General features: G+C 36.6%; 1 protein-coding gene across 1 annotated transcript; it reads left to right on the top strand.

The window, feature by feature from the left end:
• Window positions 1–5,923: 5,923 nt before the first annotated feature.
• LOC137027831 (selection and upkeep of intraepithelial T-cells protein 1-like) lies at window positions 5,924–13,138 on the top strand. Its single transcript, XM_067396385.1, has 4 exons — window positions 5,924–6,043; window positions 8,269–8,309; window positions 8,387–8,713; window positions 8,842–13,138. Exons 1-4 carry the CDS (start codon window positions 6,036–6,038, stop codon window positions 9,069–9,071), a joined length of 606 nt encoding a protein of 201 aa, XP_067252486.1. The 5' UTR covers window positions 5,924–6,035; the 3' UTR covers window positions 9,072–13,138.
• Window positions 13,139–24,708: the final 11,570 nt, after the last annotated feature.

The raw sequence follows: 24,708 nt of genomic DNA, 5'->3' as shown, positions 1-24,708 counted from the left end.
TTTCCCCCATCAGTCCCGCTGTACCACCATTATCTCCTCTCAGTGACATGGTTTCATCGCGGGCCTACTGTGAGCCACCTCCTTCTGGGCGTGAGGATCCCATGACTCCGCCTCCGGCTTCTGTCCTTGTTTCTCCACCTTGACCCGGCACCCTGACGCCTCCACCTGCGCTCCTCCCTCCCTCGTCTTCTGCTGGGACCTATGAGCTTTGAGCTTCGCCGAGCTTCCTCGGACCGTCGGCTTCACCTGGGTCGGATGTCACGTCACCTGCGCCACGGACTTGCAGGCCGTCCATTGCTCTCCGGCCCTCTACCCCTACTGCTAGCTCCGCCCTCCCTCAGGCTCCGCCTCCGCACTCAGTTGCTCCAGCTACACCTCAGCCCTCCAGATCCCTGCACCGTCGTGGTCGTCGGCATCGATCCACTACATCAGCCCTCCATCTACACTGTGGGTTCCTCCTCCGTCATCGCTGTCGCTCGTCCCCAAGGTAGCGCTGAAGCCGTCACCACCATGGCTCCTCCCTCCAGCGCCGCCGCTATGGTCAACTATCCTGGCTGGGGACTGGGCCACCACCTGGCTCATCCTCCAGCTCAACCGTCCCTCCTCCTGAGCCACCTCCAGCATCTTCCATCTCACCTTCACTCCGTCCACCTCCAGGACCCCCTCCAGTGCTCCCCTTTGGATCTTCCATTACGGCGCCAGGATGTGCCTCGCCAGAGGGGGATGTACTGTAACCAGATCAGTCACCAGCACCGGCACTACATTTCACAGCGTCCCTCCCGTTCCTCACCTGCATACGATCTCCAATCACCGGCACCTGCAAGTCTTCACCTCTCATCAGCACTCCCTAGATAAGCAATCACCATCCTCACCACAGTGTTCGGTCTCGGATGTTCTAAGTGTTGTGTTGCGTGTATACCTGTTCCTGTATATTCTCCCATTGGATTACTAAGCAAAGACTTGTTTGAAAATCATCTTCTTCGTTGTGTGTTCCTGCGCAAGCAACCCGTTACAATTATAAGCAACAAACATCAAGCCAAAATGAATTTATTTAAATCGAAACTGAAATGGCATTATGCTTACTTCTCTCGTTCGGCAAGAACCCAAATATGTTTCCATATTTGCCATGTAACATTTGGTTGCTAAAATATTATTCATTATGTATGTGGAAAAGCTGATGCAGTCAAGCACCGGTACCAGCAGTGCCCTGCAGATGCGCTCCAGAATCTTGAGAATAGTGAGGTGGAAGATCAATAGTCATCATTTAATAACATGGTAATATCCTGTGCCAAAGGGGAACACAACATGAATGCTGGATCCAGGAAGACATCTGGAAACTGATTGATGCATGCAAAGTTGCCAAACAGATGAAGGAACAAGCCAGGACTGATGAAGACAGACAGGAAGAAGCAACGAGGTATCAGATACTGGACAAAAGAGTTAAGAGCTACTGCCGAAGAGACAAAAGACTGTGGCTGGAACAGAGAGGCCAGACAGAACAAGAAGCAGCATGGAAGAATGGCATGAAAATACTGTACAGGATTGTTAAAGAACTGTGTGGAACAAGGAGCAACACCAATGCACATGGCGGAACAAGTGTGGTACAAGCACTGACAGCTGATGAATATATGTTGGGAAGAAGAACAAGTACCAGATGAGTGGTGCTAAAGCTAGATTGTGAAGTTGCAGAAGAAAAGAAACATCACTTTCTGTGGTAACTGGCGTGGTATCACGCTACTGTCAGTGCCAGGAAAGGCCTAAAGGCCTTTTGCACTGTCCTGCTAATACAATTCTGAGATGCGGTTGATGTACAATTGCAAGAAGAGCAAGCAAGATTCCGGCATGGCCAGTACTGCAAAGAACTAATCTTCACTCTGCATAACATCATGGAACTTTGTGTTGAATTTCAACATCCTCTTGTGGTTAATTTCATTGACTTCTAGATAGCATTTGACAGTATTCACCATGATTCACTCTGGCAATTATGTCTAGTTTATGGCATTCCACAGCGGTTTGTCAATGTATTCAAGAACATCTATCATAACTCAAGGTGTTGCATGCGAACCGACATGGGAATATCTTTTTTACATTGTGACAGTTGTCAGGCAAGGGTGCATTTTGTCACCCATGTCATGCAGAAGACAGCAAGTGGAAATGAATGTGGTATTTCATGGACAGAGCAGACAAGGCTCGGCGATCTAGACTTTACAGATGATATTGCACTACTAGCAGAGTCATGGAAGAAACTACAGCAATTTAGACCCAAGTGATGCAAATGAGTGGGGAAGATGAAGATCTGCTGATGCCAATCACCCCCAGAGCTTGCAAGTATAGGCCAAATATAAGACTTTTCTGTCAGTAAGTCAAATAAGTGCAATTTTAAGTATATTTCTGAGAAGTATATAAAAAGTAGACAGAAAGTATACTTTCTTATTTTTTTTTAGTTTAAAAAAGTATACTAATAGCACACTTGACTAAAATTCTTTTTCATTCGGGAAGTTTTGTGTGGAAAGTTTTGCATGTCGTAAGTTTGTTTCATAAATGAGAATCATTATATTGTCTTATGAGGGAAGCTTTTCCTCCTTTGGTATTCAGCAATTTGTTACAACAGTGTTTCACAAACTTGTTTTGGGGGTGTATCACACCACTGCACATTTTGTATGTCTACCACACCAGATACACCTGAGAACAACTTATCAGCTCATTGACTTCCCATGTTTCCCAGAGTGCATATATACTATCCATCCTAAATAGTATGTGAGATTAGAATATGTGTGTCCCAAAGCATGTTGAAAAAAGTATGCCAAAAGTCCCCAGATGGTCTACTATTTCTGGTAGATTTTTGAAGTGTGGATCCATGCACGCTTTAGCAGCATCTCATTTCGAAGGCTGCATCCTCCGATGGTAAATTTTCTTAAATGAGACCGTCTTGATGACACATGCAGCCTTCAAATGCAGCTCAAAGGGGCTAATATTGCCCACAGCCCATTGTGCTTTGGAGGAGGATTCGGTTCAGAACTACACACAAATAAAAAGTGTTTGAAAACTACAATCATGGTGGATGTGTGAGACCGATCAATGCTCCACTTAAGCTAGGCAAACATTTAACGACTAGCTAAAGCATTCTAAGACTGTGTTCAACATACAGTGATTGTTTCCTGCGACTGAAGCAGATTTAAATACTTACACATGGAATTTGAACACCGACTGTATCGCAGACTGAACGCAACTGGCTCATGACTGATCGCGCTCAAATGCGTCCAGTCAAAGTATTAATTTACATTCATAATCGGCCTTACAATCGTTAAGTGTGTGCACGGCTTTACTCTCCATTATGGTACGAAATTAGGTTCAATTAAAGCGGAACTCTGTAAGATTTGCGAAGCTCCCCCTACAGTTTCCTTCAGTGAATCACACTGTCATAAATACTCCAAGCGCAGCTCTGGACTACAGTTTTGCAAATACAGTACAAGAAAGAGGAGGTGGGTAATTTGCAAATACAGTACACTCGATGGAGGTGGGTAATTTTCGAAATTGTCTTATAAAGTCATAATATATACATTGATTTTGAATTACCGTAAAGCATTTTGTCACTCTCGCGTGAACATGAGGCGAGATTGTGTCGGGTCGATGCATAGACAGTAAAAGAAATGGACACAGCGACCCCATTGGAACTCAATGGACTATATGCACGGGTTACTTCCTGGTTGTCGTTAAGCCAGCTCGGGCACTTCCGTTGAACTGTTAGCTGTTCATTCTGTAGTCGTTGTACATCGACACAAAACCATCTATGGTTGACTTTTAATGTTGTATTTATATTTTAATGCAGTTATTACATTTACCTAATTTGCCAATAAACCAGTTTTATTGATTGCAATAAAGACGAAGCTATTGGGACTGTTTAAAAATGCCGTGTCTGTAATTAGAGACACACACACACACACACACATTTTTTCCCCAGGACTTTAAATGTTATTTTTAATGCGATGACCACAAACATAATTTGTTCATCCTTCTGAGATTGTCCCCATTGTAAAACCGAACGTTTAAAAATGTAGGAAATTTAACATTTGATAAAAACACTTATTTAAAAATAAAAAAGACAGTAATTAGCATTTTAACCAGCAGGTGGCGGCAAAGTAGCATTTATTTGCGCACATATCAGCCATTTCCTCTAAACGTTTTTCACTTCGTTTTTGACTAAATATTTAACATTATAAAATAACTAGGTTTGAAAAAACATTACGTCAATGTGAAGTATGAAATACTCACAAAATCTTATGAAAAACAATAACTTTTATTGTGAATTAATTACACAGAAAGCGAGCACCGCGCTCTCCCTTTGTAATCACAGCAGATGTCAGTCAGTGCAGTGCAAGATCAATGATTTCAGCACACTTGTGAAAACACACATTTTATTCAATTAATCTAACTAAAGTGCACAATAAATATTTAATTTTTGAAGCTTTTTTTCACATAAAAGTGTGAAAACTAATGGTCGAATTGAATTTAGCCGAGGAGGAACATTGAGGTACGTCTTTATTTATTTATTTTCAAAGCTGTCTTACGTTTGAATAACTAAATTAATGCTATGCCTGACTATTTAAGTGACTATATTCTGATTATAAACTAAGTATTACACTACTGATGCTCAACACACCAGCAAATGACATCTCACCGGAAGTTTTCGAGCTGGCTTATATTAATGCGGAAGTTCTAAAGAACGCTCCGTGCATATAGTCCATTGAGTCAAGTGAAGCCCATTTTTAGCGATTTTTAGCACTTTCGTTTCTGACGCGCAGACTCACACTAAACTTGATGATGTCAGCAACCTGTCTGACAGATGTAAATCTTCTAGTAGCTGTGCGTGCAAACTGCCATCGTTAATCTTGCAGAGACAGCGAGCTTGAGCGGGGAGTTCTTTGGCGTGAGTGAGCAGGAGTAATTATTCTGATTAATTATTTTGTACAGTATTTTAAAATGTAACGCCAGTACGCCATATTAACATAATCTCCCCGATTGCCTGCAAGCTTCTCCTCCTGTCTGTACGGTAATTTCTCTACTGTGCGACAGAGAGTCGAGTGGTTATTACGCAATCGTTAGCTTATTTTTACTGTTTCTACAGGACCATAATGTAACATAGAAGGTAATGGAGCCCTTTACACATTGTCGTGTGTATTTGGAAATAAATAATGGACAAATGGAGTCTTTAAACGCCTCAGATGTAAAGTTATTCACTGTCAAAGTGACGCCAAAATGAATGGGAGTCAATGGGGATGCTAACGCAAGTGAAGTTCTGCTACAAGATGGCGGCACGCGGCCGACTTCAACTTCCGGTCGACTTCCTTGGGCACTGGGTCGATGCTGGCGTAGACGTGCCAGAGGGGGTTAGTGCACGCGGCACGCCTCAAACACACCACTACAAGTCAATTAACCATCGTTAGGACGTAGAAAACTTTTTATGAAGGTAAAAAAAAGTTACTTAGTTCTGCTTTAAATGTGGAGGATGTTAACTGTGACAAGATGATTGACAGGCCAGTTTACAGTGACAGGATGTGCGTAATTATGCGACAGCGTCCGTTAAAGACGCAATATCTAGGCTACTTTTTCTCCAAAAAATGGTACATACTTTTATATCTTAAAAAATATCCCTAAACTATCTATCTAAATAAATAAATAAACAAATACAAACAAACATAAATAAAATGAAAGGCCATCTGGTGCGTCTAAACAATTCAAGCGGTTTCTCTTGACGTCACTTACGTGTGATGTCATCCTTTGCATCACAGGCGAAATTTTACTTTCGAGTCTTTTTTTTTTTTTTACCTGCATCAGCAAATTATTCGCAGAAATGGTAAGCAAACGAGTATAATTTTGCTTGTTACTTGTTTTATTTTGTTTTAACATGATGTAACGTTGTTATCACGGAAATGACGCGCACGGCAAAAGCGGAAGAACTTAAGATTTCAAAACGTAAATCTACGTATTTGCAATATAGTCAAATAAAACATTATTGATTATATTAGGCAATCATTATGATCAGGTACGTTTGATTAATTATAGCATTCGCTATTTGGATAAACGCCTCGTACTTCTCAGCAATGACTGTCTGATGTAACGTTAATTTGTTTCTCGCGTCTACGTTTGGCCTGCTTTGTTTTGGTTGTCAAATGCTTTATTTCAACCAGATTAAAAATAAAAAATATATATTAATATTAAGTGCTGTTAAAACATCATGAAGGTTAATGATTATTAGGTTTATCTTTATGGCTTATCTGCTGTAAACTATTATTTTGATTTAGCGATTAGCATTAGCATTTTGTGTTAACGTACCAGCTTTTGTGTTTCAGTCCGTGTGCAGTTAGTTGTAGTTGACGGTAGTTTAATTTTGCTAGTTTTACAGTGTATTTAAGGTTTTACCTCTAGGGTTAAGATGTGTGAAGACACTTCTTTTCAAGAACATTTACTGCCATATTTTAACTTGATATGAGTTTAGCATGTACAGGATAATGATGCAGCATTCAATATATTACTAGGGGGAATAAACAGATACATGTATTAATTTACACAACTGATGAATTCCCTTTATTTTATCCATAGGTTATGATGAATAATAAATATGCTTGAATCTTACATGTAATTCCTTTATTATAATGACTACTGCCCCATTTCTAAGTGTCTCACATAAATATATATATATATATATATATAAGTATGTTTTACCCAGAGGCATAGCAAAGAATAGTGGGGAGAAGGGACATTTTATGCATTCCACATAATTGTGTAAGCACTTATTTATGGTCTTATCTAGCCTTTGATTAGCACCTTCTAAATTCCCTGAAAGTTGTTTTCTCCCATGTATTATCAGCCAATGCACAATCTATTCTGCACACATTTTTCCTAAGCTGGGCATGATTGGTTATTATACCTGTAAAAGCTGGGTTCACTAGTTCTAAAATGTATCATATTTTGTTGCATATGTGTTCAGATCTATATTTCATTTATGTCTTTAACAGTTTGATTCATAAGTTGTAAAAATTGGTAAGCTGGATTTGTGAATATGGTCATTGAGTAAATTGACTTTCTTTGAAGGGGACTCTCTTTTGTTTTGGTGCCCAGGAGCACGAAAGCATCTTATAGTGCGTTTAAATCCTTCTGGGATCATTTGATGTGATCTGTGATTATGATGTCAGGTTCAAATTAGTTTGCTGTACACTCAGTCGCTATATTCTAGTTTAATTGCATAATACTTTTTTATTTTGCACTCACAAAATAGTTTTAGTAAATAATAAAAAAAAAAACTAATCTATTTCAGCAAATGAACCGTCAACTACAGACGCTTTATCCACTGCTTTACCGCCATGTTTTTTCACTGACAAAAATAGAAAACTCATGACTCAAAGAAAATCCTGATTTTCCCACCTGACGTATGTTAAGTTGTATCAGCAGAAGCAGGTATGGAGGTATTCTGCCCTTGAGTCATTGGGTGCTTCCCAATACTCCGATTTATGCTTCAAATCGTTTCCTCACTCCTTAGTCCTAACATCTTGCTTTATTATTATTTTTTATTATGAATTTCTTAAATAACCAAATTAAAGCAATCTAAGGGCAGATCCCTTGAGCGCAGCTGATGACGTCTTGAAGTGAAGCTTGAGTGATCAAGAATATACCAATGTACAAATTAGCTTTCCTTCGATTCCTCCGTGCTCATTTTCTTTCCCTGTATTCTTCTGGAGAGGCTCCTTGAGAGCAAGTAAGGTAGAACTTGACGTCAATCTTCCTCTCTCTAGATGTAATGGGTGGAGCTTAAAGGTCCACACCCTATCCCTACCCATAACCCTTTCCATAATTGTTATTAGAAAAAGTTATTTAACCTGTTAGGAAGACAACAGTTCAGTTTTGTAACTTAATTCAATAATATGATGATGTATACTGTTATTACTGTGTGATGTATACAATTATAATGATATACATTGTGACATGCCTAATCCGCAGTGAGTCATTTCTCATTATTCTTTTAGTTTGTGTAGCTGGTAAACAGCAAATGTGGCTGCTGTCTCTAAAAACTGTGCCCACCGGGCTGAAGTATTTTACTACATTAGTGTGACGTCACAGGAATCAGACAGCATTTCTAAATGGTACTTCACAATGATCACTGGTGATAGGTTCTATGTAGAACTTCTCATCTCAAACAAGCCTGTTGCCAATGTCATGCTCTACTGGTTGAGTTACAGGAAGTTAAAGAAGCTTTTTTTTCTCTTTCTGCAGATGCTCCTTCCTCTCTGTGTTTGCAGTGCTGGTGAACAAAGGTGAGCATCTGAACAACACATTTGAAAGATAAATTCACAACACTGACTGTGTGTTTAAAAAGTTTCTGTCATTTCAGTGTCTCTGCAGGTCACAGTAGAGGCTGTTATTGGCGGTTCTGTTGACCTGCTGTGTTCCTCCACTGAACTTGATCATAAACTTCAGGACATTGATGTGAAATGGAGACACAACGGCAGCAAGATTGTGTATGATATAATAAAGGGTCAAGATTCGCTAGTGTTACAGGACCAACGGTACAAGAACAGAACTAAAACTTTCCCTGATGAGTATCTGAGAGGAAACTTCTCCATCAATATCAACAATCTCACTCATGATGATGCAGGAAAATACATCTGCTTCATCACACACTCAGATGAACTTCAGACTGTACTGCTGCACATCAATGGTGTGTGGAAAAAGTTTACAAATTCACTAGTTCCAGTCTGAATGCTGCTCTTTATATACTGTAGATTAATTTCTTCTATTAGTTTCCTTTATCACAGTGAGTTAATGTTTTCTTTCAAACTTTTGCAGAATCAACAGCAAAAGGAAACAAATCACATGACCAAACAGGCCAAGGAGAAGAAAAAGGAGCAGACAATATAAAGACATCAGTGATCTGGGTTTGCATTGTAGTAGCAGTATTATTATTAGTAGTAGTAGTCCTAATTATACACTGTTTAAGTAAGAGAAAAAGAAATCAAGCTTTCTTTTCTGTCAAGACTGATGGAGAAAGAGCAGTGACACAAACAGGTCAGGTCTAAATGTTTCAATTTTCACATTCTCACTTTTGTGACTTTAACTATTAGTTATATTTTTACAGCTTGTGCACTGGGTCTGGTGCTTGTGACTGTTTTGTGCATTTATATTCTTGCTGTATGCACTGATTATTCTTGTTGAATAAGATTATGAAATACTGAAACGAGCACTTCTCGAAGTTAAAGGTCCAATGAGTTGTCAATAGACCATTTGAGAGCAGATGTTACAGTTAGTCACTTCACCTGTGCGTGCATTGTGTTGGCAGAAAAACAGTGGTAACAATTGGAGGGAAATGAGCAAAATCCTTGGAATATGAGAAAATATGTCTTGTGCCTTTGGCAGAGTCAGAATCGGAATGCAAAAAAAGAAGGTCTTGATATTTTAGAATGGTGTCATCAAAGACGCCCTTTGAAGCTAAATACAGACTTTTATTGTTACAAGCCATTAAACAGACAGACTGGACTGATGAAACCTGTGATGATTAGTCTACTATTAATGCATGAATTTGATGTAAACAATAGAACTACATAATATTCACATATGCAGTTCGTAGGGGACAAAATGTATTAGCCCTGCAGTTACAGCAAATACACTGCCTGGCCCCAAAAAAGTTGCTGTTTGGGTTTTATATACTATTTTATACACAAATACTTAAAGCTGCAGTCCACCATTTTTCCTCTTTGTCGCCATCTCTGTTTGAAAATTGCGATTGCAGTCATATGCGGAATAGTTATCGTTACGTGGGTTGTGCATCAGCTTGACTCGCGGATGAATCTAATGTTTGCTGTCAGTCAACACATCGGTGTAGATACTGTACTTCAGAATCACAGATTCTACATCTTGAAAGTATGACCAATATAAGAATTTTCACTGGAAAATATCATCTGAACAAGTAACATGTCTGCCACTTTTGTTTTGACCAACTGAGGAAAAAAGCATTAGGCCTACAATAAATCGCGCTGCCAATGATGATTAAATCTAACGATCGCTTTGCTCGGATCACGTCAAACCGTGCAAATTATTATTACTGTTATACTTTGTTCTCAAATTGTTAATGTTGTTACATCAGCATTGTGTGACTATCCCTGTGTTTCAATCAGCTCCCTAGGTCGTGAATCAGTATATCATGTAAGTAAATGTGGCCGATTCCCTGATCAGTGCCCTGACTACTGAACTAGGGAGCTGCTTGAGATGCACGCTATGAGTATTTAATGTATATAAGAGTTAACTGTAGATTTCAATTTCTGTAGTCATTCCACAGTCCAAAGTCTTTTGTTTTTTGACTACGGGTGAATCTCCAGTTGTAATTGATGATTGTCAGTGTCAGATTGATGTTTAATTATTTCAGCTGCTGTGAGAACAGACTATAAATGATCCACCACAAGCAGCATCCTCACGTGATAAAACCGAGTTGGCAGGACTCCTTTTTTCTGTTTACGGACGTGACGTAATGACGTAAAGACAAATTGCTGCATGCTCGAATTTCCCACGGAAATCCACCAGGTCGCTCTTATTTTAAAACATTATTACAAGCGTACCGTTGTGAATCTGGCTAAGATAGATAGATAGTTTTGAACACTGGCTGGATATGTACTTGCTCAATTTATTTTGGATCATTATTAACCAAAAAACGTTATGGACTGTAGCTTTAAGAATCTTGACTGGATCATAATTACAGTGATTATTATGTTTCTAGCATGCTTTATGTTTGGCAACGGTTCTTTTAACCCTAACAGATGGAGTGTGTAGCTTTTCATTTCTTAAACAACCATGTCAGAAGATGTATCATGGCCATATTCCAAGATGACAATGTCAAGATTCACCAGGGTTAAAATTGTAAAGGAATGGTTCAGAGAGAATGAAGAATCATTTTCACACATGAATTGGCACCTCTGAGTCCTGACCTTTATCCTCAGTGTCTTTGGGATGTGCTGGAGGAGACTTTACAGAGTGCTCACCTCTTGCATTGTCAATACAAGATCTTGACCAAAAATGTATGCACCTCCTGATGGAAATAACATCACAACATTTTTTTTTATCAAGATCTTGTATTGACAATGCAAGAGGTGAGCACTCTGTAAAGTCTCCTCCAGCACATCCCAAAGACAAAAAGGTCAGTGCCAATTCATGTGTGAAAATGATTCTTCATGCTCCCTCCCAACAAATCTTTCACAATTTGAGCCTGATGAATCTTGACATTGTCATGGAATATGGCCATGATGCATCTTAATACTTGAATGACTAAGAAATGAAAAGCTACACACTCCATCTGTTAGGGTTAAAAGAACCGTCACCAAACATAATAATCACTGAAATAATGATCCATCCATAGACTCTTAAAGGTACAATATGTCAAATTTTTGCAGTAAAATATCAAAAAACCACTAGGCTAGTGTTATATATTTTGTCCAGCTGATTACAAACAATATCTCTAATGTTTTCAACGACTTGTAAATCATGAGAAAATTCCCATTGTAAACAGTGACACGGGGCAGTGCAGTCGCCTGTCAATGACGCAGTTACCTTTGTTACCGCCTTTACTGACGTAGAAACCACATGACAACAGTGCCGTGGACAAATGCGGAAGTAGAGTCTAGCGTCCAGCAAACCACTAGCTCGCTTCAAGCAGTTCCTTATTTACTTCTTGCACGTTTTATGGTGGATTTTGTTACTTATTTATGGAACCTAATTACTGTTTACCATCTGCCGCTGGTTCTGTCGACAAGGACAGCTCCCGTAAACTCATGACCGGAAAAGCGGAAGCGGCGCCGGCGACTGTGTCATAATAAAAGTCCCGCTGCTCGTGAGGCGTGTGTTGATCAATCGCTCCAGCTCCTCGTTCAGCTCCCGCAACACTCGGTCCTGCTCTACTTCATACTACAGTAACGTTAATAATCGCATCCACGAACATGAGTTCTTCCAGACTCCAATCCTTATTCTTTTGCACCGTCTGTTGAGATGGAGACCACATGTCCCAAGTTTCCGCTCTAAAACTTGGCGTCATCAAACTACGCCTTTGTTTTGAATAGGCTTCTAGCGACCTCTAGCGGAAAAAAATATCACAAATTGTACCTTTAAGTATTTTCCTATTAAAATCCTAACGGCAACCATTTTTTGGTCAGGCAGTGTATTTATACCATTTTACATGGATAATATTTAAACCTATAGCATTCTTTTCAGAATTCTGACTACTTTCTATCAATTCTGACTCCATAACTTGCAATTGTGAGTTTATATCACAATTCTGAGAAAATAATTCAGAATTAAGTGATACAAGCTCGCAATTCTGAGGAAAAAGACAAAATATCAAGTTTATATCTCGCAATTCTAATTTTTCTTCTAAACTCAGAATTCTTTTTATTTCTTTTGGCTTCCACAAACTGCTACTGCAGAACTTTTATTTTATGCCACCAGGTAGGCTCCGCCCACAAAAACAACATCACTGTTTGCAAACACCCAAATGGTCTCTGTTACTGCCTTAACAATTTTGTACCACAAGTGCTCTTTCTTCATGTTCTTCATTTCTTCAATATTAAATGTATTTTGTATTCTTTATGAATTATTTAATGTGTTAAAATTAAAACTGCAAATAATTTACCAAATCTGATTCATTATTTCCTGATCAAATGATTATTTTTCTGTCTGTCAGATTTCAAGGAGTGGACAGAGTGGACGGTTTGTCTTTTCCTTTTGCAATAGTATTATGACATTATCCTTCCTCCCCTACACGCAGTCAAGGCCATATCATATTGCTCCCAAACCTAAAATGTCTTAACAATTACAAAATGTATGCCTTAGTTTTTATTGTCTTAATGTACAAGTACAAGATTTCAGTTTGTTTCCCAGTCTTCTTCTATTTATGTTGATGTTCAGACTTCCAAAGCTGTTGGCCAGTGCTTATTTAATTGAATTTAATTTATGGAAACGTAACATTTTATTAGAAAATCTGTTGTTAAAACTGGCCGTCTTAATTTTCTCAGCTATTATACAGTTATACTAGGCTCAAACATTTATATCATTTGGCACAACAGAGATTAGGATATTTGGGTTAAGAATAATATAATTTTGGTTAGTTATTTAATGATATATATTTTCATTAATATATTGTTTTATACATTAATACAGCCACCAAAAATATTTATTTCATTAAGATTGTTATTGTGAATATACTATGAATCTTTGAAAAAAATGACATTTTTTTTGTAGTATGGTTCATGATATTGCTTTGAATTATGAAAATAATATTCTTTGTTTTATACATTATAAAAGAGATGAATGTTACTTAGTCTTATTTTGTTTTTAGCTACAGGTGAGATGAACAGCAAAGAATGAAATAGGAAAATGTTCTCAAACTTACGTATGTGAGGGAAGCTTCCTTTCAGTGATGTTTTCGTTCTGATCCTCAAGTGAAACACTTCCCTGAATTATGTATCAAACATTCCAGCTGTCATTGTGTCAATACACAGTCCTGTCATTACTGAAAACGCACAACAGGATCTTCCAGTTTTATCCTCCCACCTGACCTGCAGACAAAATGAAACATGAAATAAGCAACATTTAGTTGCAGCCTGGATTTTCCATTAATTTGACTTTTAAATTTTGTTTATTAGAAGCACCAACAGATGGCGCTGATAGAACAGAAAAACAGTATTTGCTATTTCCTAAATAAATTAATGAATAAATGAAAAGTCAGCTTTTTTCTACAACTAGAAATTACCTCTATTGTGTCTAATGTGTAATTTTTCTCTGACAGTGTGGGAGGAGACTTTTTTTTTTTTTGTAAAACTGGATGGAGTCAATCAGCATGCAATTTATAATAATATAAATTTTGAAGCGTATTGTTTCCTTTATTTATAACTGAACAACGTTAATGAAAACTAATCAGTGAGAAAGTACCATTTGAACATGATTTAAATAAATCTAACAGAATATTTTTCTAATTGTCTCAAACATTCCATGTCTTGACTACAGTTTGTCATTGTAAGAGCACAGCCAGAATGCAAAGCTTCCAGTTACATATTAAACTAAAAGAGAGAAAATAAAACAAAAGGGTTCAACATATAGGCCCATCCTGGTTTTGTCATGAATTTGTCTTTCAAATTTGCTTATATATATTAGCATATACTGTATGTTTGGTTGACATACATTAATTTGTTTATACACCTATTCTTTGTTATTGTAATAATGTTAATATTTGTAATTCAGTTTGATATATGTGTGAAAAAGCAGCATTTTATGTTGTATTTTTGTATTTAAGGACAGAATGGTTTTGAGGCCTGTTCTAATAGCATTCAGTCTGGTTATTAAATGCACATGTATGTTCAGTTTTGTTTTTTGTTTTTCTTATTTGGTTTGAAGAACTGTGTAACATTGCCATTATTAGATGTTTTACATTTACAATACAGATCAAATTTGTGGGAAAGATCACTTAACCATTGAAGAGTTGCAAATCTATGCTTGACCCAAAGACTATATATTGTATGGACTTGGTTATTATTATTAGTGTTGTTGTTGTTTATTTGAGTATTTATTTCATTTACTATTAGCTATTAATTAAAAGGCAAGCACATGTAAAGCGCCATGTTATTCAAATTGCAGTTGTTCTCTGCTGCCCTCAAGAGGCTGCAAATATAAATGTTTTATTTTATAGGCATTATTACATGTACACTTACTGAAACTGTTAACTCTTCTCCTCTGTGTTTTACTACACACCGCCACACAGTCATAATATTAGTGTAGATTAGTTTGAACATTGGAATGCTCACATGTGTTTTATCTAACATAATAATATTCCTCTAGGGAAATAAACTGGTCATCTCACTGATTATGTGGGTAATCACAGGAGGTATGGGGATATATAGTTGGTTATTGAGGTGGGATTATGTATTATATATGTATGATCAAATAACATTAAAAACAGTGGTTATAGAAAACACAAAATCATTAACCAGCTTAATGAATTGATGGTGTTAACTGGTTATAAGGTGTTGAAAAATGTGTTTGTGGTCAGAGCAAACTTCTGATCGATGTGGCAGAAGTGTCTTCCTGTCTGCTACAGGCTGCAGTAGATTCATCTTAAATGTTGTGTGAAGGGAACCTGGTCTCACTGTTTTAACTGTTTTAATCAAGCTAGTGACATGAGGATCATTCAGCTTCAGCTCTGTGAGTTTACAATATTATACAAATATTTACATGCGCTTTGTCATGAATTGTTCTATGTAATAAGTTCACAATGATCTTAATTATAAAGCTTTTTTTCTCTCTTATAGATGTTTTAATCTGTTGTCAAGCAGCAGTAGCAGATCAACTAACTGATTTGGGATCAAATGTGTCCATAAACTGTGATCTTGATGAAAATGAGGTTTATTGGATTTTACTGAAAACACCAGATCCTCCAGCAGTGATTCTACGATCTTTCCCAACACCACAATCACCCTTTTACTTTAATAAAACATTCAGAAAGAAATATTCAGTGCAATTTAAACATTGTCTGGTTATAAATAATATGACTGCTGATGAATTAGGAGTTTATTACTGTATGAACACTGATACACCTCCGAAATTCAGCAACGGCTCCAGACTGAACTTCACCGGTGAGTTCATTTACTTTTTCAGTAAACAAGGTTATTGATTATCAGTGCTTACTGATCACCACACATTTGTCATTTACTAAAGTTTTAGATACTTTTGCAAAAAGTTATATTCACAAATTATATATTGTCAATATTTTCAGTGCTACAGATCTGCAGCATTGCACAGTAACAGTTGTAACAGATTATGAACACTTTCTTTCCAGAATCAACTCAACTATCTGAGCATCACAATCATACAGTGACTGAGTTTATTGATCAGAATCAGAAACAATGTCAGATTATCATCATCATATCTGCTCTGATGAATGGGATTCTGGTTGTTGTGGTGATCGGTGAGATTTTCACTCATATGTAAAAATACAATTATTATATGCTTTTTTCCAGGTGAAGAAAAAAATATAGCCTTTAGTAAATAATAAATCTGAAATCACTGTTCCATTTGTAGGACTTGTAAAGGTTTTTGTTGTTGGAAACAGAAGTTCAGCAGAAGGATCTCGACAGCTCAACACTGATCTACAGCAGAATCAAGTTATAGAAGAGCATCAGGATCCAGACCAATTACAGGTAAATTATGTGGCATCATCATAACTAAAACTCTTTTCTGTCTTGAGAATTATTGGTCATTCTTGCTTATTATTTCAACAATAGAATTCCATAACATTAATTTTAGTCCATTTTGGTTCAGTTGTAACTGAAACTGCCAACATTGCTCTTTCAGTATGCCATGATGGACTTTTCCAAGCTGCGTAGAAATTTTCGCTCCAGCCAAATCAACAGCACCTATGCTGCTCTGAAGCTGCCGAAGTCATGAACACATGAGTATCTTATACTTATTTTGTTCATGTTTTTTTGATGTTCATTCAACTTAAACTTCAAAGTTCTAATCACAAACTGTTTGAAAATTTAACACACAAGACAATAACCAGCCAAACAATCCAACACTCTTTTGATCAAGAGGTTTCAAACTGGGGTCTGCGGGAAAGTTCAGAGAAAACAGTTTTAAAAAATAAATAAATAAAGTTTAGATTTATTGAAATTGATATGATTACCGTTTCATTTCTCCTCTTCAAAATTAGTTGAAAATCATTACATTATTCACAATTATTGTATTATATTTACTGCCATATTTATTGAATTACAGACAATATTTTACTTAATGAAACAGTCAGGCATTCAAACAGCATTTAATATGTATGTGTGCATGTGTATATATATATATATATAAAATGCTGTTTGAATGTCTGAATGTTAATATATGAAAATAGAGCTGCTAATAAATCATCATATTTTGGGGTCTGTGGCATAAAAACATTTTTAAAACCCCTATTTTAGATGAAATTTGTGTTTAAGAAGTTTTTGTTTATAGTTCTCAAAGATCTTTGTTTTGTAATAACTGTATCTTTTAAAAATCTAAAATATCTTTTGACATTTCTGTGAGCAAATGCTGATATATTTATGTATATTTTTAAAATACTTTGATCACTCTGTAAACTTGACAAAGGAAATATCTTCAAATGGAATTTTGTGAAATCTGAGTTTTCTATGCTGGACCAAGAAGAGGCAATATCTGAAGTCTAATATCTCAAATCAATATTTAAAATATACAGCATATGTTGGCTTATAAAGTATGCTATTTTTAGTCAACAAACTGTTTTATTGCTTTTCAATATATTGTCCTATAGCACTCATTTATGTTGTTGCCGTCTTTGCTTGTCTTGGTGTGTGATGGTGTGTGTGTGTGTTTGTGAAGAATCTGAAGTAAGTGAATGGCATAAATATTTTCTAGATGGCAAAACATTATTTTGGATGTACTCCATATTCATATGGCTCCCTTTAATACCTTCCATTCTTAGGCCTAATTGAATTTACAGTAGTTTTAAAATAAATAATTTGTATATATTGTTGTTTATCATGCAAACACCAATTTACTTCACTGAAAAGTAAAACTGAAAAGACAGTGGTAAAATCAATTTCAGCGTCATAATAAATAATGTCACTATTGATTATTATGACTGTATTGTCAGATTCTTTTCAGCTCACTGACTGAATTCTGAATTTGAACTCACGCAAATTCTCTTTTATCATCATAAACAACAAAATGCAGAAAAGATGCAAGTAAGAGATTCATTTTGCAGTATAGACAGTTTCAGTGTCTATGCTATATCGGGAGTTTTTGCGAATGTGCATAACTCACATTAAACTGAAGTCATGGACCAATTCGGTGTTCTTTGATCATTTTCTTAATATAATTGCTAGGCTATTTGAAAAAACATTTTGTTTTTATGCTACTCAAATAATCAATGTTAAGACTTCTTTTACTAATCCGTAAAAATACAATAAGTTCATTACTGTTCTTGGCTTGTTTTGTCTGTAGCCAGAATATGATGCTTTTTCCCCACCAAAAAAACTTTTCATAATGATGCAGCTTCACCCCTAGGCTAATGAGCAGCATTAAACAGTGGGCCTATGTGTAAATAAACATAAATGCCATAGATGCCGCTTCTGTTCCACCTTTGCAGTGTAATGGCTTTAGTTGATGGTTGAAAAAATGAAACCCTGTCAGGCCATATGATACACACAGCACAGTGTGGTTAAACTCAACTGAAGCGCTCAACCAAAACCAGAAACATGTTCCACTGGCCTGGGCAAACCCATGACAAACAGGGTCTCTCACCTTTGTCTAGACTGGAGGTTTAACCTAAAACTGGTGCGGTGTTTTTTCAGTAGCTTTATACATTTAGGTTATCTAGTTCTCACAGTCGTCTTAACCTCAAATGGAAACCGAGCAGCACATTGCATTGCATTTTGTTCTGCACGCAAGAGTAACGCATATCAAACGCCTTCACAATTCATACATATGTTTCAATATGGGACTTAGTCCAAAGAAATAAACTAAAATAACTTTTACATTATAGTAAATTAGTAAATTGCTGTAAATTGCTAAAGCCTCATGTCATGGCAAAAGGAGAACAAGTTGAATGTTCAAATGAAAAAAGAAAAAAAAAAAAGCTTATTGCTACAAACAAAGCTAAGCAGAGTGATTCAATCAGTTAACAGTGCATTATTGGAAAGCTTTTGGAAATGAACAGCTGTATAATAAATATATAATAAAACATTTTTTATTGTAATTTTTAATTCTGTTAAATTATAAAACTTCTACACAGTGTAAAGATGGAGCACAAAGAAAGACCCAAATTATGGTAAGTACAAAACATATTTTTACACGTGACCTTTTTGAAGCTTTGTGTTTGAATAAATAACCCCATGTTAATTAATGTCACGTCTCATTAAAAACAGCGACCCCAAGTGTTTGCCACAGGAAGTCCTGGTTAACGTGACAAAGTCAGTTTATTCATGGCATCAAGTTTTCAAAGCACAAATGAAATGGTGCCATTATTGAGAGAGCATAGTTGCAATTCTAATTTAATTCTAATCACAATCTGAATTACAGGTAAGGTACAGTTCTCACCAGAGCCAGAGTGGGACTCATTTTCAGCCCTGGAGTTTCATGCCTTAGAATGGCCCACTTTAGTTCACGACTGACTGTATTAAAATAATGTAATTAAAACCTCACTATATATGTCTGCAGTGCACTGTTCTCTACAGCCTTGTCATTCATTGTATTTTTTAAAAATATCACCAATTAAGTGTTGCTTCACAGTGAAGATTTAACAGTTAATAACAGTAGGCCTATTGTTTACAACAACACAATGTAACGTTTAACATCAGAATCTATTTTCTGTGACACTATCATGTGATAAAGACACTATCATATCTGCTTTACAACTTCAAATATTTTTCACAAATACAAATATGAGAACATTAGTTACAGGGTAAATCTCCAACACTGTTCTTTGAAACATCACAAAGTCATTTTCTGCAAAGTCTCAATATATATATACTTTGCAAAATTATTCACAGATATCCAATCCTCAAACACGAATAAAGAATAAAACAAGGATTGCAAGACTTTTTTTCTCACCTGCAGCTCATTCATTAGCATCTCTACACCAAACAAAACTGCAGTGATATCACTAGTAAGTTAACACTTATATCACTTCTTCCCTTTTTATTGTTTCACAAATGTACCATTTTCTTGCCACTACCTTACTGATTTTATAAAGCCATGTTCCTATGTTGCTACTATGCCATTTTCTCTGCCTTTACTTTTAATTTGTTCAGAATTGTAGATTTTATTTCACCTTCCCATTGACACTTGAATATAAAAACTGCTGCCCTCAAGAGGTTGTAAATGGTAGTTTCCCACCCAATTTACCAAGGTCCAACCACTAGTTTATTTTCCTTTTCCTGTTTGCTGCAGTAAACTTCATCTTAAATGCTGTGTACCATTCAGATCATGCTCCATCACCCTGAATGATGTGAGTGTTCCACTGCTTTTGGATACAAGGGCCAGTGTGTCCCTGCTCAATGCAAGCACTTACAGTCAGTTCTTCAGCGCATTTCCCCTAGCCCCACCTTCTACGGCCCTGTGCAGTTACGGTGATTCCATAATCGAGCTGCTGGGATCGCTTAAATTGATTGTGCATTACGGTGCAAAGACATTGCCCTCACTCGTCTTCAGAGTGGCCTGTAAAGGAGCAAATTTAATGGGACTAGACTTGTTCACCACGCTGGGGTTCACTCTAGTGGATATGGAGGGGGCTGCTAATCTGGCCTACTCGTCCTCAGCAGCACCTGCAGATGGATATCTGCTGTGAATTCCATGGGATTCCCCACAACCAGCGATATCTGGTGGTATAGAATATGATTTGCATTCCAAATGGCCAGAACTAATCACCACCAGCTCAGTCACCACTCAAGTCATCGTGAACTTTCTGGACTCGCTGTTTTCCCGTTGGGGCCTTCCACAAACTATTACAATGGATAACGGCCCTCAGTTCATCTAAGTGGACTTCTCCTCTTACCTGGAGAACAAAGGTATCCAACACATCTGCACCACCCTTTACCACCCCCAGGCCAATGGGGGAGTGGAACGTTTCCACCAGTCCTTGAAAAATGGCCTTAGGGCTAACTAACCAAGGGGGAAATGTTGTGTCCACTAGAGGGTGGAAAAGCACTGTTTATGAAAAAAAGAGACTGCTCTGATCACAATGCATGTCTGATTGTTATGCGTGATTGGTTCTGCCTAGTTCCGGTGTGAAAAGAGGAGTTTGGAGAGTAAGAGTAAACAGAGAGTTGTTCGCTACATTTCTTGCCCGGTTGTTTATTTTTACACCACAGTATCATTTAATCAGCTTGGTTTAGGTTTAAGTGAATTCAATTGATGAGTCACATCAGTGAAAAAAAAAAATGTTTGGGCTGAAATTTAAAAGAGAGCTGCATAATATTTCACACCTAATTTAAAAAAAAAAGAAAGAACATTTTATGAATGTCAAATATAAAACATGAATAAATAAGATAAAACTAATGGCTTCTTTGGTCAACCAGAATCACAAGAAAGAACATGATGGTCAACTAGACCAGAAAAAAAAAGAAAATGAATGCTGGTTTAGTGACGTGACATTTGACTCTACAGGTGAGAGAGAAAGAAAAGAATTGAATAATGATTTAATTATTAACTTACATGAGTATGAGATTGAAGCGTAAACTCCTCTGGAGAACATTGTGTTTTGGAACCTGATCCTAAAGTGATCATTTCTCTGAATGATGTCACATATATTCCTGCTGTCATGTCATGACTTCAGTTCATTACCAGTGAAAGAGCACAGGAAGAATGCAGGACAGGAATGTAGTTTCCAGTTACACACACATTCATGAGCTGCAGAAAAATTTACTTTCAGATTTTGTTGGTTTATTAACAGTGTTATACAGCTGAACTTACTTTCTCCTTAAAAACAGCATTTTTTTCAATTACCTTGATTGTAGTGTCATGAGAAGAGACGCAGGAGGATAGTTATCACATCAGATGAGTGAATAAGTTTCCCTCTGAAAATGAACAAAATATTGATAACACACACAGAGAGAAAAAACAAAACAAATATGTTTCCTCTGATCTATTTAAACTGTAAAGCATTCTCTATTTTGTCTTACAGATTCCTGCCGTCATTCCTAGTCTTGACTTTAGTTTACTGTCACTAAAAGAGATATGAATGCAGCATGTCCAGTGACAACCTCATTTGTGTACAGATACCAAGAGAGACAGAACTGGAAAAACTGGAGAAGGCATGCAGCCTGTTTGTTTCATGAATTTGCCTTTTCATTTGTTTGTACTAAGATTGGATCTCTCCAGTGCACATTCTTTCTCATTATTACAATCTACACAACTAATATTAATCTTCAAATATTATTTGTCTACAATATTGCCTATAAAACAGCAAAGCAAAGCTTTGTATTGTGTGTACTATAGCATTTTGAATAAATTGTGCTTCTATATAGACTTTCTGAAACCATAATGACAGAATTTAAAAAAAAGAGTAGCTGATCTTATCGTAAAAGAAATGCTGATGTAACATAGGCATCTACCTCCATGTGAAATTAAACTGACTATATATAATTATATAGTAGAAGAACAGTAGAAGAAGCAAAAAATTGAATACTCTGTAGATGAAATAATGCTACATTTATTAAGATTCTACTTCAAAAGCACCTCAGCTCTTAGCTGTTATTCAAATTCATTCACTGAGAACGTCTTTAGTTCAAACCAGTAAACTTGAGATTAGTTTATGTACTGCAACACCACAATGAGGCAAAAATACTATACAAACATTCAGAAAGAGGCTGTAAATGAGACAATTCACTGTCTGAATATTGAATATTTCAGGTCCTTTTCTAGTTTTGAGCATATTTTTTTCATATGATCATATTTGTATTTTTAATAAAACAAGACAAAAATACTGCAAGGTGGCAAATGTTAGGGAAGAGTTCAGGACACTGCATACAAGAGCACATTTGTGACTTTACTTTAAATATTTGCATGCTAGCTCTGTTTGTTTCCATAAAACCTGGAAAAGAATTTGCACTTGAGCCATTCATGGTTCCATCAGGAACTTTCTGTGGGACTTTAGAATTTAAATGATCTATTTGTGAATAAAATAAGGTAGTTAGCATCACTTAAAGAGACTTTTTGTTCAGTATCATAAAACACACAAAGATCATGCTTCAATACTGTAAAGAGATTGCTGTAAATTTTACAGTAACTTACTGACAGCTAGATGCCAGTAATTTACTGTACAATGTTTTAGAGTATTGTTACTGTATTTTTCAATTACAGTACTTTGTACAGTACTGTAATACAGTATAGTACTGTAATTTAATTTACAGTATTTACTATTGTGTTGTCATTTAATTTAAACAAAATTTTTAACCTGTATAAAATGATACAATTGTGGTACAGCACTGTAAACCATTTTTTTTTATTTTTTTTTTTACCAATCCCCCCCAAAAACACAATAACTGAACATTTGTCCATATAATATTCTTTTAATCATTTTAAATATATTCTTTCTTGTGTAGCATGGCAAAAAAGTACACCTACTGAAAAATGCAGTAAAAGTCAGTTTGTGTTGTGTTACATTTACAATAATTATGGCAGTCAAAGTTGACAAACTTTCTGATGAGAAACACCTTGATTTGTTCAGGCTGAAGCTTTTCTTTGGACCTTTTGAGATTTACATCTGATCTTTGACTTGGGTATTTGGTGCCATCAGGGTTGATTCTTTTGACTCTTTGTTTTGGCGTGATTTTGTTCGAAATTACGTCACATCAGTTCGTTCTTCGATTTCGTTTTAAGTATACCGGGGCCTTAAGAGGCTGGATCCAACGGAAGCTGATATCCTCTCTAGTCACCTCGGGATGGGTGTCCCGAGTTAAAAACAGAAAAGCAAATGGAGAATAATTTGCGTAGCTGCGGTTCATAACATTAAGCAAAGATAGTCATGTGCAATTGATCTGATATGAGATGCATTATGTGAATGCTTGGCTAAAGAGATGCGTCTTCAATCTAGATTTAAACTGGGTGAGCGAGTCTGAGCCCCGAACATTATCAGGAAGGCTATTCCAGAGTTTCGGAGCCAAATGTGAAAACGCTCTTCCTCCTTTAGTGGATTTAGCTATCATAGGTACAACCAGAAGTCCAGAGTTTTGTGATCTTAAAGAGCGTGAAGGATTGTAGGGCGATGGAAGATTGGTAAAGTACACAGGAGCTAAACCTTTCAGAGCCTTATAGCTCATTAGCAATACTTTATAATCGATACAGAACTTAATGGGTAACCAGTGTAGAGATGATAAAATTGGTGATATATGATCATATTTTCTTGACCTGCAAGAACTCCAGCAGCGTGGATGTACAACAGAACAAAGACCCTTTGTTTTAGACCCTAAAAAGTTTATCAAGACAATGAATGCCTCAAATGTACTAAAGATACATTTTTAGTGTTATTGCCATATTTATTCAATAAGGTTTTTGGCTTCTGTAATCAGGGGTGTCCCTAGTGGAAGAAAAAGTGGGACTGAGTACAGGGGGTATAGAAGTATTGGGGGTCCACAACAATCCCCCTGAACGGCCACATTTCTACTGAGAAGATGTGGGATGATATTATAAGAGTTAGCAAATTGTACAAATAAAAATGTTTACAGTTTTGCAGATATTGAAGATAACTTTAAAAACTAAATTCAGCACCAAGAATGAACTAGACTGGGATTAGTGCACTGTCAGAAACAACTGTTTTACAACACATCTGCTGATTTTCTGAACAGAAACCATGCAGAAGCAAAGTAGGCCTAATGATATTAGCTGAGTTCTTAATGAGAATAATTTACTTTTTGTGAAAATAGTATAACAAAAGCAATCTGAACACCTACATCTGCACTGTTTCATTCACACATTTGTTTCTTGTACATAAAGATCATCCACATGCAATGACAAATGACTCTTTGCTCCTCTGAATGTACCTGAGAATATTAAAGTATTACAATATGTTACATACTCATGAAGCTCTGACACTGTGGTTTTATCAAGTCAAGTCACCTTTATTTATATAGCGCTTTTTACAATGCAGATTGTGTCAAAGCAGCTTTAAAGTGATAACTG

The sequence above is a fragment of the Chanodichthys erythropterus genome, chromosome 10 (genome assembly GCF_024489055.1).
Source record: "Chanodichthys erythropterus isolate Z2021 chromosome 10, ASM2448905v1, whole genome shotgun sequence".
NCBI lineage: Eukaryota > Metazoa > Chordata > Actinopteri > Cypriniformes > Xenocyprididae > Chanodichthys > Chanodichthys erythropterus.
The sequence above is the reverse complement of the archived record's forward strand: the minus strand, read 5'-3'. Positions and strand labels throughout refer to the sequence as shown.